Raw genomic sequence first — 21,540 nt, 5'->3', positions numbered from 1 at the left:
AGTTTGATGAAACATAAGGATGGAATTTAAGTGACAATAGTGATGGTTCAGAAAAGCATCCTATGGTGCACCGTGATGAAGATGCACTAGAAGACCAATCATTGCTTGTTGAGCAACTAACTGCTGTTGAGGCTCAGAATTAGAGAAGATCTCAGAGAATTAGACAAGTTCCATCAAGATTGGGTGACTATGAAGTCTTTCCAGATTCAAAATCTTTGTAGAAGGTGAATTGGTTCACATGGCCCTATTAGCAGAAATGGAACTTGTGAATTTTGATGAGACAGTTAATAAGGGTCATTGGTTGAATACTATGAAAGAAGAACATAGATCCATTCAGAAGAATCAAACCTGGAAGCTCACTTCATTACCAATAGGCAAGAAGGAAATCTTTGTGAGATGGGTATATAAGGTTAAAATAAATCCAGAAGGAGAGGTGGTCAAGTACAAGGCAAGGCTTGTAGCAAAAGGCTTTCTTCAAAGCCAATGCTTTGACTATGATGAGGTGTTTGCTCTTGTTGCAAGGTTAGAAACCATAAGACTGGTGGTTTCCTTGGCAAGCTATCACAGTTGGCCCATACATCAGATGGATGTTAAATCTTCCTTCCTTAATGGACCACTATAAGAAGAAGTCTTTGTCACTCAACCACCTGGTTTTGAGGTTTCAGGCAAGGAAAATTTGGTATATATATTGCATAAGGCTCTTTATGGCCTCAAGCAAGCTCCAAGGGTCTGGAATATAAGAATTGATGGGTTCCTATCGCAGCTTGGTTTTGTCAAGTGCATACCTGAGTATGGAGTGTACATTATGGGCTCAAACATAGATGAATTACTAGTAGTATGCTTATATGTTGATGATCTATTAGTAACTGGCAGCAACATTAAAGAAATTGGTGCATTCAAGGAAGATATGAAAGTTGAGTGACTTGGGAAATCTATCCTACTTCCTTGGGATAGAATTCACAAGAACCAAGGTTAGAATCTTCATGCATGAGAAGAAATACACCTCTGATGTGTTGAAAATATTTCAAATGGAAGGCTGCAATTCAGTATCCACTCATATTGAAGTTGGCAATAAAACTGATAGACAGATGATATGATGCATAAGGCATGTATGCCATAGAAGACCAGACATTGCATTTGGAGTAGGGCTTGTGAGTAAACGTATGGGGGCACCAAAGAAGTCGCATCTACGAGTAGCCAAGAGATTACTCAGATATGTGAAGGGAACAATTAGTTTTGGCTTGATGTTGCCCAACAAAACCAGCAGTCTCAATCAAACTATGCTTGGCTTTTGTGATGCTGATGATTGGTGTGGAGATAAGAGTGATAGAAAGAGCAAAATTGGTTATATTTTTATGCTTGGTGATGCTCCAATCTCTTGGTACTCAAAGAAGCAAGATGTGGTTTCCTTATCTTCATGTGAAGCAGAATACATAGCTGCTTGTATGGCTGCTTGTCAAGCCTTGTGACTAGAGACTTTGCTGACAGAACTGAAGCTAGGAAAAGAGGAAGAAAGCTTGTTGCTAATGGTTGACAACAAGTCAGCAATGAATCTTGGCAAGAATCTAGGGGCACATGGGAGAAGCAAGCACATTGAAACCATATTTCATTTCTTAAGAGATCAAGTAAGTAAGGGAAGATTGAAGATAGAATTTTGCAAGAGTTGTTGGTTGACATCTTTATCAAACCTTTAAAGAAGGAAAGGTTTGAGAAGTTAAGAATGAAGATAGGAGTAAAAGAAGCCAATGAGAAATTGAATTAAGGAGGAGTGTTAGATAGTTTTTGTAATTTACTTTATATAGTTAGAATACTTTCTGTTTTTAGAAGTATAGTTAATTTCATTGTAGCTATAAATAGCAAGTACATTTCAATAAAAAATTCAAGTCATATACTCTTTCTTTGTAATATTATTTCTCTCTTCAATGTAATATACACATACTTCTTGTTCTCCTACATTGTTCTATTTCTGTTTCTCATTCACTATTCTTCACTTCTTCTTCACATTCATTCTGGATGCACAAGTTATGTGTGTGCATAGTTCAATAATAAGTTATCACATTTTATGTGTTAAAGTATTATACTTGACCAAAAATTATAAATTTCTCAGTTTCTAATTAAACTTATTATGTATTAGAGATCACAATAAGTTAATACATGAAGTGACACTAAATATAAAAGGTGAGATTTGCTTGGACATTAGGTTTGCACTAATTAAATTTGAACGGTTGAATATAATATAAATTTGTTATTCCATATTGTATCACATACAATTTCTCACGTCAATAAAAATATATTATGTCAATTAATAATTTTAAATTTCTATTATTATTATTATTGTTTTTACTTTATTATGTGAAATAATATATGAGACATAATTTGCCATAATAGAGACCCCTAACCAATGATGTAAAAATCATACCGTACAGGCTGGTTTAACCGGATAACTGGCGAACCAGACCCCTAACTGGTACGGTACAGATGTTGAACCGGCCAAATATCAAAACCGATCAAAACCAGTCAAACACCGGTCAAAACCGGTGAACCTGCCGGTATTTGACTAAATCGACTGGTTTATACACATATTTTTTTTAAAAAAAACTTCAAAACTCATTACAATGTGACCAATCTTTCCAACCATTCTTCAAGACACATGCTTCCAAGGCATACTTTGATTGCACCTTTTGGTTCATAACATTCGTGTGTAATCTCAGTGGTATTTGTGTAATCTTGGAGTATTGTCTGAAGATAGGATTTGATGCAAAAAAATATAATCTAAGATGTGAGACAACTTTGACTCATTGGTGTTAAATGTTAAAACTCCAAATTTATTTGTTTTGTAGAGTGAGGTGTGAAATTGTGTTATTTATTTATATTTTGCGGTTGTTAAGTGATACTTTTGGATTGATATATATTTTGTAATTTAAACTTTGAATTTGTTAAAGACTTAAAGTTGTTTGTTTATATGAATTTTGAGTAGATTATGAATATAGATTATAAATTTGAGTATCTACCTATTTGAATTTTTTTTTGTTATATGTTTATATATAAAAATATAAGTAGGTATGTCTGGTTTAACCGACATGCAATTTAATTACTGAACCATCGGTTAAACCACTGTACCAGTATCCTGACCGGATTGATAATCACTACGATTTTAATAACACTACCCCTAACCACCATAATGGCATCTCCTACCGTGGCTCCAGCTAGACTATTATTTTCACACACTATCTTCATTAATGGTACCAACCACCAAGCATAGGTTAATTCCCGTGCTTTCATGATTGCATACAAGGTGTTAGATGCACTTGTTTTCATATTTCCCACATGTTAATGGGAAACTAAATATATATATTATATATTATACTTATTTTTCTATTATACACTTATTTATTATTATTATTATTATTTCATCATTTATTTTTTTATTTAGTTTCCAGTTATTTTTAAATAAGATCATTTTAGTTAAATTATATCATATTTTTATATCATTGTTTACTGATTTCTTAACCTTAAATATCAAATGATAGGAGAAAGAGTGATTAATAGATGTCCAAATAATCCACTAATTTTAAGTGTATTATATATTTTACATACCCTGAAATTCTCCACAAAACTGAGATATATAGGTATTGGGGGTGGGGAGAACACAAAGTATACTCCATATGTTTTGCAAATTGTTATTTTCAACATAACAAGAACATGTGTTTGACTAAACACCCTCCCATAAGCTTAAAAGTCAACAAAGGACCATTATTCATTGGTGCCAAAATAAACAAATACAAACATTTTGGTCCAAACCCTCCCACCTTTTATTTATTTATTTATTTAGCATATTTAAATTCCAATCAATTATAAACTTCATTTTTCTATTTCAGTTCTAAACCTTTTAGACTTTATCTCTCTGCATTCAACACCAATATTATTTTCCATTTTTACCCTCTCAGTTCAGCTCCACCACCATAACCATAACCATTTTCCTCCATCATGAACCTGCCGAAATTTTCCTCCGGCGAAGGAACCTCATCGCCCTCTCCAAAGAAAGAGCTTCAAATTCAAGGTCCACGTCCACCGGCTCTCAGAGTAAGCAAAGAATCCCACAAAATCTGCAAGCCGCCGTTGCCGCCTCCGGCTGCACACTACCCTCTTCCGCCGGAGCACCGGCAACCGCTAATAATATACTCTGTGTCGCCTAAAATCGTCCATGTCACCGTCAACGACTTCAAGAACACCGTCCAACGCCTCACTGGAACATCCTCCGGCGACGACCCCGCACTTCGATCTGGTGACGTCTCGCCGGCGGCAAGACTTGCGTCTATCGAGAAAACTAGCCCGTCGGAGAAGGAAAGGGGTCATGGCGGAGGAGATGATGATGACATGATGTGGCTGTTAGATGGAGTAGAAATGGGTCAATTCCCCGGAATATTGTCGCCGGCACCGGCAACTTTGCCGCCGATATCGTCAGGGTTTTTTTCGCCGGTAACGGAACTGCATCAAACGTCGTCGTTTTGGAACGACCTGAGTCCGTTTTGGTCAGCAAACACTTTCGTGGCAAGTCCGTCTGGTTTGCTTTCCGCCGCCGTGGTTTCTCCGCTGCCATCGCCGGATCTCTTCAATCTCTTTGACTAATTTTTATTTTTATTTTCAATATCTTTTTTGTTTATAATTTATTAATTGATTGAGATTTGAGAAAGGAGGGTGGAAAATTCAACATTGACTGACTTTTAGTGCCCTTAATTAATTTTGTACATGTGTATATTGCTGCACTGAAACCAAAAAAGCTCAATTAAGTGCATTTCCATTGGTGTCATTTTAATTCTTTTTTTATAATTTATCACACATTTTTATAGATTATTAATATATAATTTTTTTTCCACAATAACAAATACCAATTTTATTTTTATTTAAGTTTCATAACATACTCATCATTTTATGTTTTATAATAATAAATGATTTATATTTCTTTTTTTTTTACATTTGACTCACATTTCCTCCTAAAAATAAACATAAGTTTATGTGCAAATAGTATTTTTAAGAAATAAGAGTCTTATGATATGAAAGAGGAAAAAATAATAAATAAGAATGCTATAAAAGGAACGGATGGAGATGCACTAAGCTTTGGTCCAACTGTTTCTTTGTTTTGTTTTTGGATAAATTTGGTTCAACTGTTGTAACACAATTGGCTGAATTTATTGGTTACAAAAGTCCAGAGAACCAAAGTTGAAGATCCCATCCCAAACATATTTGGAGTAACTCCATAGGACAATGTTGGGCATATTTGGAAAGTTGAAAATAACACATCTTTATAGTACTAAATGCTATGTCTTGAGTTATTTATAATTTGAAGATCACGTGAATATTAACATTATCTTGTTATATTAAGGACAAATTTGAGGATAACAATAATTAATTGATAAATCTCCAACAAGATACATTCTCACACTAAAGGCATAATTTAGCAGAATCTGATAAAGATTAAGAACAAGATTATCACTATAGGAAGAAACTTTAGTGCTAACTACTAAGGAATCCTAGTTCTCCCGTACAAGTGCATACTTTTCTTGATTGTGATTTAAGAAGTAATCTTAAAAACGTTATAATGGTCTCCTCGAAATTAGTTCTCAAAAAGTTGTATCTCAGATCTTATAACAATACAAGATTTTATTAGTTTGACCCTTAATGTTTCTTCAGTGTTGAAAGAGCTCTTGTTGATGTTTTTTAAGGATACAAATTGTTCCTAATATGTAAACAACTGAATAAAAGACTACAAATGATTATGTTCCTAATATGTTCATAAAAAAGTATTTGTGTTTATTTTCTTTATCACAGCTACTAAAAAAATATTTTTACTACTTACTCTATCTGCATGGTTCAATGTTTTAGCTGAAATGGAACCAAAGCGATCAAGATGACCCTAAATTCCAATTTCAATGAATTATATTTCAGAAAGTTGGAGAGTGGCATGCAGCCTAAGAGCATCTCCAGCAATTGCTTAAACTTGTTCCGAAATTTTCAGAACAAGCTTTTTTCCTAATTGCTGTATGGTTCACTAATTAGAGCATTGTCCATATGTGGTATTACACATTAACATAAAAAAAAATTAAAGAATGTAAATAAACTAGAAAATCAGTACATTGTATTAACATGAGGTACATTTTAAGGACAAAGGGTTGTGCCATTGGAATGAAAACAGAAAAAGTTGTTTAATTTTATGGAAAGTGTAACCAAGTTGTGGAACTCATTTAAGGACTTCAGGACAATAATAGAGTTGAAGGGTTGAAGATGCTCTAAGTGCATGTTTGATTTCGAAACAAACTTAGCATGTGAATTTAAGACAAGAACAGTGTGCTAATGGAGCAAAGCTCAAAAAGCAAAACGTCAATTTTAAGAATAATATAAAACCACAAGATGGCTAAGTAAAATTATGCCAAACCATGTGGAAGGAAACAACAGTAGTTTACTTTTATATTTACATATTTCTAACTCAAAATAAAGCCCACAAAGTACATCAAAACCAATTTCAAAATAATATGCCTCACATTTTTAGCATCCCCAGCTAGAAAACTGTATAGCAGTATAGGAGAAACACAAGAATCACTATTTGGACTTCAGATCTTTTCATGTTATTGACATGGTTGAATTCCAAGTTGCCCCTATCAAAGTACCAACCTTTTCGCCTTTAATGGCTTTCTCAATGTTACCTGGTTTGTTTAGATTGAAGACAACAACTGCACCATAAGGAAATGGGATGTCAGCTTATAAAAGAGGAGTCATTTCGGAGGATTACGAGACCATTAATCTTTTTGGTATAACCAAGGGTATCCCCTCACCCTATGAGTAAGGAACTAATCTCTTTTGGGGTGCATGGTTGTCCCTCCCAACAAATGTAGCTCCCAGGAATTGAACCGTTAAACTTTTGGCCTAATCTGGGGATCTAGTGGAGCCTAACACCAGTAGACAAATGTCTTGTTGGTGGAGACAATTAATCTAATACCAACTAACCAACATGAGTTAATTTAATTCAACTAAAAAATCAAAGAGTAGTTCATATACATGCTTGTCTGCAGGACTTACCAGGTATATTGTTTTCCTGGCATAAAGTTATGGCAGTCATGTCCATCACTGACAAATCTTTTGAAATTACTTCCTGATAAGTTAGCGTGTCAAGAAGACGTGCTTCTGGATTAAGCTTTGGGTCATCATCAAACACTCCATCAACATTTGTTGCTTTGAGTACAACCTCTGCATTAACTGAATAAATGGTATAATAAAAATAAGTTTGCAGCACTGAAGTTGAATTTGTATGCTGAAGTGAGAACAAATGTAAGCCAAAACACTATAATTCAGTGGGATGTATTTGCAATTGTATTGAAAATCTACATCTTCTGAAGAAGCCCAGATGTAAACCACATGTACAATGTCATCAACAGTAGGGCAGTCTGGTGCATGAGGCTCTCACTTGGTGGAGTCCGAGTCGGCTAAATAGACATAGTTTTATAACCCGCAAGGGGAGATAAAGTTTTCAATATTTGAACTCATGACCTTCATGTCACAAGGCAACAACCTTACCGTTATGGTGAGGCTCACCCTCTAATTTCATCAACAACAGAAGAGATAAAAGTAAAACAACACCTAAGGTTATTATGTATGCTAAAGTGAGAACAAATTTAGAACAGTCAGTATGAATTACTGCAACGGATATTGGGAGTTTTGTTTTTTTAATAATCTACATGCTTTGTAAAGAAGCTAGAACTAAAGCAATATTGACAAGGCCACCAATGATATAACAGATAAAACTAAGGGCAATATGCTTGCTTTAGATCACAGAAATAAACTAAGGGTGATATGCTTGCTTTAGATCACAGGAATAATAAATTATCTTACTTTCTGCACATCGGAGTGCAGCTGCAGTGTCAGTGGTAAAGAACGGATTTCCAATTCCGGCAGCAAAAATGACAACCCTTCCCTTTTCCAAATGCCTAACAGCCCTTCTGCGTATATATGGTTCAGCAACCTCAGACATACGGAATGCAGTCTGCACCCGAGTAGGAATGCCAATACTCTCCATTGTCGCTTGAAGAAATATAGCATTCATGACAGTTGCCAACATCCTAGAGGATAAATTATACAAAATTGATATAAAAAAGCAGAAACCGAATACTATGCATTTTTAGCCAGAATATGGTACATGGTAGTGTAAATCACAACAAAGAAGAACTTTGAATGGACAACAAGCGCATCAGAGCTGTGAACTTAGTGCATGAGATAGAATAAAGACAGATTTCTGTGATCATGCAAAATGAGTTCTAACAGAAGTTCAAAGGTAAACTTATGTAGAGAGACATTAAGGGATCACCCAATATAATCAGCAGACGAGCGGTCCAGGCCACTACATCCAGCCCAGGAAGATCCACGGAATATATTACCCCCACCAACCACTAGTGCAACCTGGAAGAACAATGTAAGCATTCGACACTTACGCGTGAAAAAAAGTTCATATGATTTCTTATCAGTCTAAATGCATTGATGAGCAATAATATAATAAAGAGTAAAGACCTATTTTGAACCTTCGAATTTTTGTTTCTACTAATTTGTTCCATGAAAATTTGAAATGGTCAAAATGGTTCCAAAAAATACTAGATGTGGGTCATATTATATCAGATTATTTTGACTCACATTCGTGATCTTTGAGCACATGTTTGGATTTTTATTTGTTTCTGGGATCAAATTGGTACACGCGATAATTTATAAGGACGAAATTGGGTATTCACTCTAAAATAAATTCCCAAAGAATTACTGTTATATTCAAATTAAACAAGTGATGTAAAGCAACGCAATGATGCAGCATAAAATCCAGAACAAAAGAAAAAGAAACATATTAGTAAAATAGTATGCACTACAATTACCTCAATTCCAAGGCGTGTAACAGATGCAACCTCCCTAGCAATGGCCATAGTTATCTACAATCAACAAATAGTGTATGTAAGTTGATTCATTTTATTCCTTAGCCGAAACTCGATACAATTATCGGGTTGATAAATGGAGACCTTAGGGTCAATATTCTGTAACTGATCTCCAGCAAGTGCTTCTCCACTGACTTTGAGCAAAACCCTTCTCCATCTGGATGATGCAGGCTTGCTAGATTCATTCATTGATAGTTGAAACGAAGACATAGATGGAATCTCTGGTTCCCTGGATCAAAGTAAATATTCTCAGTTTTCAGTTTTAAGTTTTAAGCATAACATAATAAATAGTATAGATTTGAAAGCGAGTATATAACAACAATCAAGTCTTAATCTCAGTAAGTAGAGTCGGCAACATATATTAAGGTGACAAGTGTCATAATTTAAGAAAAGAAGTGAAAGAAAGTACCTGAAATTGAAGGGGTCAGCGTTACCATTTTGAGAATAAGAAGAGGAAATTGGTAAAAGGGTGGGGTATGAGGTTGAATTAAAAAGTGTAGAAGGGTAAGAGAGTTTGGTAGAAGAAGATAATAAAGAAGAATGAAAGGAAGAGAGTAAAGGGAAGGTAGAGATTGCCATAACAGAATTCTGTGTCTCACTTACTCTGCCGCCAAACCCTCTTTCTCTTCACATCCCACTGCTGGGGTTTATCCCATCCATTATTATTTTTATTTATTTGGATACAATAATTATTTATTTGAAAATTGTTATTTGTAATTTTGTATGCTAATATTTATAAAAGAATATATTATTTGTTTGTTTCCTTTTTCCCTTATTTCCAAATATCTCGCGGCAACTAGCAGACAATGGGCAAGGCTCCCAACCAGAATAAATATTTTGATTTGGGATTTTTTGTTCAAAAATAAAATTATAATAGAGACTTTTGCTTATTGGATATTGGAGATGTTTTGTACTGAATGTTGAGTTTATGCCATTGGTTAATTTAAAATAAAGAACAATGATGTATTTTAGTTAATTCCAAAATTCAATTTTTCAAGTGATGGAAAGAGTGTGGTTAATCAAATTAGGCCTGCAATTGCTCTCGGTTGTGTCCAGAAGGCCGATATAGCTATGGGAAAAGGACGACAACAACATGATATCATCTAATCGACACCTACAAAATAGTAAAATATTCCTACACGTTATAAGACAAGTCATGTCACCTGAACCATGCACGTTATCAAATGCGCTATTGTATAGCTAAAAGAAAATAAATGAGAGATAAGTATTCATGAACACATCAATAGCGCATATTAAGAATTGCACAGTTGTTATATATCCAATTGTTTACTACTCATTTTCATGAATACATCAATAGCGCTTCCTGGATGATGCGTTGTTGAATATAATATAATTGACAATGTTATCCCTAATATGCGATGTTGAATAGAATCTAATTGACAGCGTTATCTCAATTATATGATGTTGAATAGAATATTAACAGCGCTATATTAATTATGCGTTTTTAAACTGAACTCATTTTCCAAATTAACATTGTATTCATAATTATGTGCTATTAAATTAACAATTTATATTACGAGTCACGATATATGCAACATGAGTGTACGTTAATAATTAACATGAAGTTGTCATTAAGCATATTACTATATTATTGTGTTTATTAATATGAAACTGCAAAAAATATTAAACATTAAGTTTTGTTAATTTGTTTTTTGTGTTTATTAAGTTTTATTTGTTAATTTATTTATTGTGTTCAATAATATGGAACTGTAGAAATATTAAAGAAAATATTCATTCAAATAAATAACAAAAAATATTGAAATTAACATCCAAAATAATTGTTCATTTTCGTTCAAAGAGACAAAATACATTGCAATAAACCGAATGAAGAAAATCAATGAACTAAATAATTTACAAATTAATTCTTCATCTCATGCAAATCTTGTATAACAACCACTTTTCTTCTGAAATTTGGGCCCTTTTGGAAAATCAAAAGATATTATAGACCTCATTGACAAGATTTCAATGAAGAAAATTAATAAACTTATCGAATGAGAGAAATCGATGAACTAAATAATTAACAAATTAATTCTCCATCTCACGCAAATTTTGTATAATAGTTACTTTCCTTCTGAAATCTAGGCCATTTTTTAAAATCAAAAGATTTTAATGAGGGAGATCAATGACCTGAATAAATTGAAAGAGATCAATGAACTAAATAATTTACAAATTAAATCTTCATCCAACGCAAATCTTGTATAACAGCAACATTCCTTCTAAAATTTGGGTGCTTTTGCCAAAACAAAAGAGGTTAAAGACATCATTGACATGATTCTGAAACAGAAACACAACTTTAGCATTTTTAACACTTTGAATATACTCATATAGAAACACATACTCTTACTGATGAAATATAACATGAAGTGAACCACAATATTTATAGATAAACAACCATTAATATTTCAACAAACGAAGAGACGCATAATTACTCAACCATTAATATTTCAACAAAGAAAGAGACGTATAACCACTCAACCATTAATATTTCAACAAATAAAGAGACACATAACTACTCAATCATTAGTATCTCTAACACTTAAAATGTCGTATAAAATCAACAACGCATAATTAAGAAAGTGTTGTTACTATGTCATCTTCAACAACGTTTTCTTAGTTATGCATTGTGGAATTGATTAATATTAACAACGCTTTCTATCAAATATGTTGTTAGACATAACTCATTCAAGTTAGCGCTAACATTACTGATGTTCAACAGTGATGTGTCCAGAATGCGTTGTTGAAGTTACACGCATTGACAGTGCATGCTTTAGTATGCGCTGTCAATATTCTTCCGCCTTGTTTTCAACAACGTCATTCAAAATTGTGTTGTTGAATGACCATTGTTTATTACGATATCTGACATAGTGTCTTTATTGAAGAACATGGTACCGCATTACAAGAATTACTTGAATAGCCTCTTGAAATCTTTATTTTCTATCAAACTTGATTGATTACAAAGGGAAGAAGAAGAAGCTATGTATAGAAACAAAAGAAGTTGGCTTAACTAACTTTAACCAACTGAAAAGATAAAAACAGAAAGTTGGGCCTAAGAATGAAAAAGTCCAAACCGAAAAACAGGGGTGTGAAGGTATGAATGTTAAAGAGTCTTTTAACTAACTTCCTTCTTCGTCTTCTATGATTGCATCTTCCTTCTTCTTTATCATATTATAAGGATCATGTCTTAACTCCAACAGCCTCCCACAAGCTGGAATGTGTATGTTTAACATTCCAAGCTTGGAGTGAAGTTTGTGAAAGAGAGATGGAGATAGTGCCTTGGTGAAAATGTCAGCTGTTTGAGAGAGACTTGGAATGGAAAGCAGGTGAATGAGGCCTGATTATATCTTCTCCCTTACTGAATGGCAGTCCACTTCGATGTGCTTGGTTCTTTCATGAAAGATGAGATTTGTAGCTATGTGAATGACATATTCATTGTCACAAAACAAGACTATGAGTTCTGGATGAGATAAAAACTGGCTCAAATGGCCAACACAGAAACTAATATCAGGCCTTGAATGAGTTAAATACAACATTTTACCAATGAGTCTTATGTTTGTAGTTGGATTATCCAGAGGAACTCCACTTTCTGTGCTGGTTAATTTTTTTGCATATTCCATTGGTGTAGAACAGGGTTTACAAGCAAGCATACTAGTCTCCTCGAGGAGATCAATGGTGTATTTTCTTTGATATAGAGAAATCCCTTTGTTGGACCTGGCTATCTCCATTCCTAAGAAGAATTTTAATTGCCCAAGGTCTTTTATGCTAAACTTTTTATTGAGAAGATGTTTGATGTTATCAATTTCAGTGATGCTATTACCTGCTAGAATAAGATCATCAACATATACTAGTATAGATGTAAAACTAAATTCAATAGACTTAATGAATAAATATTGATCAGCAAAAGCCTTTTCATAACCTGTTTGTAAGAGAAAACCTGTTAACTTGGCATGCCATTGCCTACTGGCTTGCCTGAGCCCATATAAAGACTTCTCAAGTTTGCATACAAGGTTGGGATTGCCAACTGTTAAACCTTGAGGAATCTTCATGTAAACCTCATCTTTCAAGTCACCATGGAGGAATGTTGTGTTGACATCTAACTAGTGGAGGTGCCATTTGTTGGCTGAGGCTAAAGCAAGGATGACCCTAATGGTAGTCATCTTGACTACAGGGTTAAAGGTTTCCATGTAGTCCACTCCTCCAGTTTGGGTAAATCCCTTGGCAACAAGTCTTGCCTTGTGCCTTTCAATAGACCCATCTGTCTTATATTTTAGTTTGAAAACCCATTTGCTCTTTTGTTTTTAGGTAAGGTGGTCAATTTCCAAGTATTGTTATGATCAAGGGCTCTCAACTCTTGTTGAGTTGCATCTCTCCAGCATATATTTTTGACAGTATCATTATAAGTTCTAGGTTCCATATTGGAAGATATGCTAAGAGAAAAATGTTTGTGAGCTAAAGACAGATGTTCATAAGAGATATTATCACATAGGGGATACCTTTCCTTTGAAGATTTTGATGAGTTTGAAAGAGAAGTGGAAGCAATTAGGCTGCAATGGTAATCTTGCAAGTAATGAGGTATGATCCTATTTCTAATAGACTTTCTAAGATTATGAGTGTTATTAGAAGTAGTGTTCTCCTCATTGGTGATGATAATAGGTTGAGTATCATTGCTATGCTCATCCATTGTATTATCACATGTCTTAGTAGGATGAGTATAATTCTGAGAATGGTGTATGGCAGGTTCCTCAATGATGTTCTCAAAACATTTTGATTCAGGATTAAGGTTACTGCTCAGGTTTAGTTTGGGATCTTGATTTGTCTCAACAGTTTCCTCAAAAGGAAAAATGTGTTCATAAAATGAGACATTTCTATATATGAAAATCTCATGAGTCTTGGTGCCTAAAATTAAGTGGCCTTTGACTCCTTCCTTTATCCCTAAGTAAACACCTCTTCTTGATCTAGGGTCTAACTTCTTTCTGTGAGAAGTGATAGTAGTGGCATAGCATAGGCATCCAAACACCCTTAGGTTGGAGATGCTAGATAGTTTCCCATATAAGACACAAAAGAGACTTTTATTTGATAGGTATCTACTTGGTTGCCTATTGATTAGGTAAATAGCATGTGCCATCACATAGTTCCAGAAACAGTGTGGAATTCTAGATTGGAGAATCAGGGACCTTGCAACACCAAGTATGTGTTGGTGTTTTCTTTCAACTACCCCATTTTGTTGGGGTGTTTCAACACAACTTTTTTGGTGTTCTATTTCCTTACTAGCATAAAAGTTAGGAATGGAAAACTCCCTTCCATTATCACTTCTCACACACTTTAATGATATATCAAATTGAGTTTGAATGAGACAAACAAAGCTCTTTATAAGTCCAGACACCTCAGGTTTGAGTTTTAAAAAATCAACTATTGTTAAAAAATCAGTCCAAATGAATCATGTTATAAATTTAAAGCATATAGTATTCCATTCCTACAATCTAGTCTTTTCTCCACAAAATCTAGATGAAGTTCCTTCACACGTCCCAAATGTTTGGTCCTACGTGGGATGAGATATTTTGACCCAAATGGGTAACTAGATGCCAACTTTCTAAACATCCATCATATTGCCACATACCCAAAAACAAATAACAAAAAACAGTTGAATTGATGAAGAGTAAAGTAGAGAGGCAATGAAAAGATATCCTCATATTTTCTTGGTTATGGTATATTTTTTCACTTTCTTGACAAATTAAAGTGACCCTGAGGCATGAGTGAGGAGATTAGACATTGTTCCATGGATCATAAGAGCTATAAAGAAAAGTGAAAACATGTGAGGAAACAGGTTGTAGAATATTTTTTTGGTAGAGTTGCTAAACAATAGTGGGCCCCAACATTAACATGCCATCAAATCAATGGGAAGACCTTAGTAAGAAGACATTGACCATGTGCAGGTGGTGTATATATGTTCATTTTTTTCTTTTTGGATGTTCTCTTCCAACGTTCTAGTATCTAGGACCACCAAATTAAGTTCAGTAACTTGCATTGATTACTATAATATGGTTGCTGGATTAGATCCTATGGTTAATTCAGTAACATCCCAAATTCTTCAAATAAAAGGAAGAAAGTGTTGGAAAATGCTTTGGTATGTGGTAATTTGGCTTATGAGAAATGATATTATATTCTCTGTCAAGGAATGTAGTTATATACAACTTATGGATTTGATCCAAATTTGTTCTTAGACTTGATTTTGCTCTATTATTAGTACAAAATTTTATGATTTTGCTCATTAATGTATAAATCTTAGGTTTTGTATAGCTCATATCAATGGTGGTGAGTGCTTTTGATTGAGTCTCTCTTTGTATTAGGTTGACACTGCCTTTCTATTTGAATTATTTGACTTATAAAAAAACTCTCCAACGCTATATAAGGCTTCAATTATTCTCTTATTTGATGAGATGGGATAGCTTCAATTATTCTCTTTTGACGTCAGAGAAAGAAAGTTGAATGAGTTGGTGTGGTAAGAAAATAATGATATTATCAAATATGGTAGGGTGATGTGTCCTAAATATGGTGACAGATTAAAAGCAACGTAACCTTGCTGCTTTCAACAGTATTTGAATAGTCATATAGATAAAGAAAAAAGAAGCAGAAAGAAAATGGCATTGCATGCATGATGCCCTATCCTATAATAGAAAAAGAGGAGATAATATTATCGAAAACAAAGTTCTCATTGTTCATCATGTATCGAACATATCTTCAAGAAAATAATATTATAGGAATAGACAATAGTATTATAAACAAGATGAGTATCTAAATGAACCAGGTACTAATATTTGTATCACTTGTTATTAGCATTGCCTCTAGTACTAGTATAGTATAGAGTAAGTATTCTCTGAAAAACGAAAATGTTATCAAACACAAAAGATGCAGAGAAAATGCTTCAAATCAGAGCCTACAACAAGTTCCATGGCAAATGAACAAGTTTTCCAGTACCTTAGTCGACCATTAATATGGTGTAGGTCCCAAACATTCATCTGATCTGACCATACAAAAAAAGACATAATTCACTCACCCTTTTGATTAATTCCCTTCTTTTCTAGGCATTCAAAGGAGAACAAATCCCATTTTTATTTGCTTTTTCTTTGTGCCTCATGTCCTGATTTCTTTTCATTTTAAATTGAATACTATTATATAAAAGCATTGAAGTCCTACCTTGTTGATTAAAAATAAGTAATAATTAATCAATTTTCATTTTGAGCTAGCTTTTAGGGTATAAAATTAGATTAGATTAAGCTTATTCCAAATGTCCAATACTAATATTCAATCAGAAGGTTTGGTGATTATTCTATTATATATATTTTTTTATTTCGAACATAATAATCAATCCCTCTAATAAGATAATAGAGATTTGTTGTCTCATTTAATGATAATAAAAAATAATAATAATAAACATTTAAATTTTTTAATTAATATATCATATTTTCATTCACACTGACATATTTCTATTTCCAAGACCGGTTCCAAAAAGCTTTTTTCAGGCTTTTCAACTTTCTGCTTACAATTTCTAACTTTGCTCTACTACTTGTAGAACCATCTGAATTCTTTTTCACTTAATATCTTCACTCTCTTTGTCTCTCCCCTTTCTATATACCAAATTATACACCAAAATGAACTCTCAAACATAGCACACAGCTTCAAATATGCACTTAATTTCCCATGCTTTTTCCTCCTACTTCCACCTTAGTTTCCTCAAAAACTAGCTTTCAACTACTAATCTTCACTCATCACCACCCTTTTGAGTTATATAGTGATACTTTGACTCACTATGGTTATGTGTAGGAGACCTCTAATTATAATTCTCTGGCTTCTCTTCTTCCTACTCTTCATATTCATGAGCCACTGCCATTGTTCAAGAACCATAGACGTTTACAAATTGAAGTCAAAATCTCAGCACCAAGGTCACTTTTTTGGGTTTTTGCCTAAAGGGATGCCTATACCATACTCCACTCCTTCAAGGAAGCACAATGGTATTGGCTTAATAAGTGTGAGATCACCATGAAGAAGAAACAGAATACTAGAAGCAAGAGTAGTTCTGAATAGTTTAGTTCATGGTTTGTACTTTTGATGATGTTTGGATGTAATGGGACATGACTATGATAAGATAAGTGATTTATAATTCATAACCATTCTTGTTGAAATTAATCATGTTTAATCATTTGTGGATTTAGGATACAGGTCAGGGTGCAAAGTTGGTTATTAAAATCCACAAATTTACTTAGTTGATGCAATTCAATGAATTATTAAAATACTTTTTTAAAACTCGTCAACCTAATTGTCAAGTTTGTTATTTTATTTTCCTAAATTAAACAAGATTAGTAATCATGTTGGAGTGTTTATAAAATATATATGTTTTATTAATTTGGTAATTGAAATGGAATTTTATATATTTTTTAGTTTCTCATTCCAAACTTGGCCATGAGAGGAGAGTTTTTCCTTTATTTTATATTTTATTATACATTTCCTTAAAGTTGCCCATTTGATTGGAGTTTTTTGGTTTTGTTGTTAGTGATTTTTTTATTTGTTGCCAATTCAATAGCCCACAGTGTTGCAGATTCAATATGTATTGATAGGTTTCTATCCAGAATAATAAAAAATAAATATTTAGATATTATTTCTTCACACACTATTAGAGGAAAAAATTAGTTATTTCCTCAATTGGTTAAATGGATTATAACTTTTTTGGGTGTGTGATTATTTCTTCCAATAAATATCGTTTTTAGAAATTGAACATTTAACATTTTAATCATCTTAAAAATCTAGTAAGTCTTATACTAATAGATCAATTCATTGTAACTTACATAGGAATGATTTGGGGGAACAAAATGCATAGAAGATTTCTTTTCCAAATATCTTTAACTTTTATTTGTTTGAAAGCCACTTTTACTCAATTGTATTCAATTTTCATTTCCATAAAGAGAGTGTTTCTGAATAACGTTTTTTTCACAGGCTACAAATTAAATATCTTTGTTTCTTAGCCAAAACTAGAAAGAAATATATCAACAAAAAACTAGAAGGAAGAAGAATATACATATTAATTGAGTATTATGTGTGTCCTACCTAATTAAAATTGGGTACATTTTTGTTTAATAAGGGTCTTTCATCTTGGCCCCTACAAAATTATTTTTCAAAGTAGCTATTGGTAGGGCATGTAATAGCTTTGTGCGGATGTTGACAAATAGGTGGACACTATCATAGATTGGATGCCTCTACACGGATGTAATGTCAACCAATCATCTACTCTTACTGATTAATGCTACAAGTGTGATATTTTTTTTCGTTTTCCGATGGATATTTTCGCACTGAAAGTAATATTATCTGAGTCGGGAACATTCACAGATATATAAGACTAATTCTCCTAGTAGATATTTTATCATCTATCAGATTCGAACCCAAAACTTTGCTTAATAAGAATCAAATTTAAACCCAGGACCTAAACTGTGATATTTAGGACAACATCATCATATATTCATAAAAAAGAGAAATATATACTAGCTCTGAATCTGATAATGTTGATAAAAACCTTAGAATATGATTGAAAAAAAAGTTGATAAGGTTGGTATTTTGAGTCATGCATCCTCATCCCCTTGAAGATCCTTCACCAAATATATGTGTTATTGGAAAGAATAAACCCTTATTTTCAAAAAATATAGAACAACTGAACATGTACTCTTATATTGAGAAGGATACAGAGAAAGGAAGTGACAAAAGAAGTGACAAAAGACAGAAAAGAAGCAGATTTAGGTGTTTAGGGTTTTGTCTCATTTACATATTATAACTTCCTTTATATATTGTGAACACACAACTAGGATGGCAATGAGACCCTGACCACTAGTACTCATAAATAATATTGGCAATGGGTTGGGTATGGGTCTATGTTTTTGGATTCATTGGTAACTAAGACTCGAGATTTTGAGATTCATTATTGGATAGGTCTGAGTCCGGATAATGAGGTACTCAAACCCGTAGTACACGGACTCATTATTCCTTCCTAAATCTATATATAGTATCATAATTGTAAAATTATTTAATCGTAATTGTAATGTTATATTGTTAATCCATAATTGTAATGTTGTTAAACATTGATGCTATATTATTAAGGAGTGTAACGTAGTATTATGTTGTTAATTCATATGAGTAATCTAATGTTATGTTAATTAAATACTGTTGGGTTTGGGCTCCCTTCCTATGTGGATAAAGACTCAGTTGGGCAAAGCCTACTTGTCCCACTTAATCTAATAGATAGGGGTCAGATGTGGCAAGGGAGTCAAAGCAATGTATGCAAGAAGAGACAATTAAAAAGTGTGAGAGAATATAAGTAAACTCAACCCGCAGGAACTCCAAGCAGCCGTGGGAAACTCGCGACTACGTCTTTGTTCACCGTTGGATTGGTCTGAAATTTGGACAACAGGTTCACAACTTATAGTACTTCATTCTGAACGTTTGGATCGGTGAGACGACGTCCGAGGTGGTAGAAATCGAGCTGTTACAACAGCTGTGTTTCTGGTTTTTCTTGACCTCATTTTCAAGCTTGTTGCTATGTTGTATGTCGTATTGTTGAGCATGTTTTGTGCTATATTTTGGAGACACTTTTGTATTCCTATTTTGATTATAGTGGAGCTTGATTGACTGACTTGTGCTCGTGGTTTTTACTTCTCACTTTGGAAAGGTTTTTCACGTTAAAATTTTGGTGTCCCTAATGTGTTACTACATTATTTGATATTGCTCCTCGTAGATTCTAGCAAGTTGGGAAAATTATTATCCGCTGCATATACTCTATACTCTGTTAGAGTTTACATTGTTATTGTGTTGAATTTTCCATCAAATAATTCTTACTAAATCAATTTTACATCAAAATATTGAAGTAGTGACTGTCTTTTTATGATCGTTTGAGTAAAATCAATTGTGTTTAATAGTCAACTTAAATTGTGTTTAAAACTTTAAATTATGTTTTATAATTTTTTCTCTTGTCAATTCCTTAAATAACATATAAGAGTGTAGAAAATAAACACATAATTACATAAATTACTCACAATTATTTTTAATATTTTAATTTGTGGGTACCTACAGATCCACTAGGTACCGAAGGATTCACAAGTATGATCTGTGCGTAACAGACCCAACATGTATCTGCACGGATCTGGGTCTAAAAATGAAGTAATGAGAAATCGAGAATGCACTACCCGGACCCATCAAACTCCATCGTCATAGCTACACACAACCATACAAGAAGAATAACTACATTAAGCAAGCATGGTTTTGAAACAAAGGAAACACATGCATAATAATTACAGCTTATATTACCTTCATGATAATTGAATTTATGACCCCACGTTAAAGCCTAATCATAAGAATCATAGTATATAATGTGTAGGTGGTAGTATTTAATATCAAATCAATAATATTAATACTTGTAAGGCAATGAATTGTAAAGATGATAAGTAAAGGAATCCATGAATGAGAAGATGTAGTATATGATTTTATTGAATGATTGAATTGAATTGTTACAAGAGATGTGGCTCATATGATATATAGCCTAGATTGCTTGCGGAAGAAGCAATGCAACAAACTTAACAAACTTGTAACAAATTAACTAACACATTTAACATATGCTTGAAAGGAATATTACTCTGCTACTAAAACTAATCTTAAGTAAAGGAAAATGATGCACAAATGACTAATCTAGGGGCACCAAGATGCATTCTGATGCAGCAGAAAAGATGCGCCAAGTGATGCAGATTGGTGCGCCAAGTGATGCAGGTTGGTGCGCCAAGGATTTGCGCCAAGTGATGCAGATTGGTGCGCCAAGGATGCGTGCTGATGCGCGCCAAGGATGCGTGTTGATGCGCCAGGTTGGCTCGGTCATGTTTTGCCTCCTCGGTCATAAATCTTCAGTCAGGTGCTCCTGCCTTGTTCGGTCATGATGCATCAAAAGTGCTTGGTCATGGTCAGGAATCTGGCTCGGTCAAAAACAACATGTTGCAATGAGAAAAGTGCATCATGCCTAAAAGACATGTGCAAGGAACATAAACGAGATTTAATAATAAGTGAATACTTTCAACTAAGTAATGAATAGTTCCCACAAAATAAAATGGTACATAAGCTGATAATTCATTCCATAAGCTGAAACAGTAATGTTGAACATTGAGCACGGGGTATCATTCACAAGTTATATTCTAGTGTTTACTTTCACCAAATAAGAATGTCAAAGTTGATTATATTTGAAACGAGAGTTATATTTTTTTATAGTTTTCCTTCCCACCCTCTGGTTGCATTGCAGGAAATTCAAATATTTAATTAACATCTGAAGTTGAACCATATTGACCTGTTGATAACTTGACATCTTTGATTTTCATTTTTCTTCCATTCCTCTCTGTTTGCATATTTTCCCTTGTGGTTATTCCTGCCATTTTATAAAGATTTGGGACTTGTAGGTATTACACAATATGGAATGTTATAAGGACATGTTGCTAATCCTATAAGCATGTTCATCAATCTCATAGTTGTTGGAATGCTTAAC

At 33.5% G+C, this 21,540-nt stretch overlaps 2 protein-coding genes across 2 annotated transcripts; one reads left to right on the top strand and one right to left on the bottom strand.

Annotated features, from left to right (window-relative positions):
* LOC109361819 (protein MKS1-like) lies at positions 3,839-5,213 on the top strand. The gene is made up of 2 exons (XM_019607356.1): positions 3,839-4,790; positions 5,117-5,213. The coding sequence occupies exon 1, from the start codon at positions 3,988-3,990 to the stop codon at positions 4,627-4,629; it is 642 nt and encodes a 213-aa protein (XP_019462901.1). The 5' UTR covers positions 3,839-3,987; the 3' UTR covers positions 4,630-4,790; positions 5,117-5,213.
* LOC109361815 (uridylate kinase-like) lies at positions 6,438-9,621 on the bottom strand. The gene is made up of 7 exons (XM_019607353.1): positions 9,373-9,621; positions 9,048-9,192; positions 8,907-8,960; positions 8,357-8,448; positions 7,885-8,111; positions 7,075-7,251; positions 6,438-6,728 (listed from the first exon to the last, which is right to left on the bottom strand). The coding sequence occupies exons 1-7, from the start codon at positions 9,540-9,542 to the stop codon at positions 6,619-6,621; spliced, it is 975 nt and encodes a 324-aa protein (XP_019462898.1). The 5' UTR covers positions 9,543-9,621; the 3' UTR covers positions 6,438-6,618.

This window comes from Lupinus angustifolius, chromosome LG01, assembly GCF_001865875.1.
Source record: "Lupinus angustifolius cultivar Tanjil chromosome LG01, LupAngTanjil_v1.0, whole genome shotgun sequence".
Classification (NCBI taxonomy): Eukaryota; Viridiplantae; Streptophyta; class Magnoliopsida; order Fabales; family Fabaceae; genus Lupinus; species Lupinus angustifolius.
This window is presented reverse-complemented; position numbering and strand designations above follow the sequence as displayed.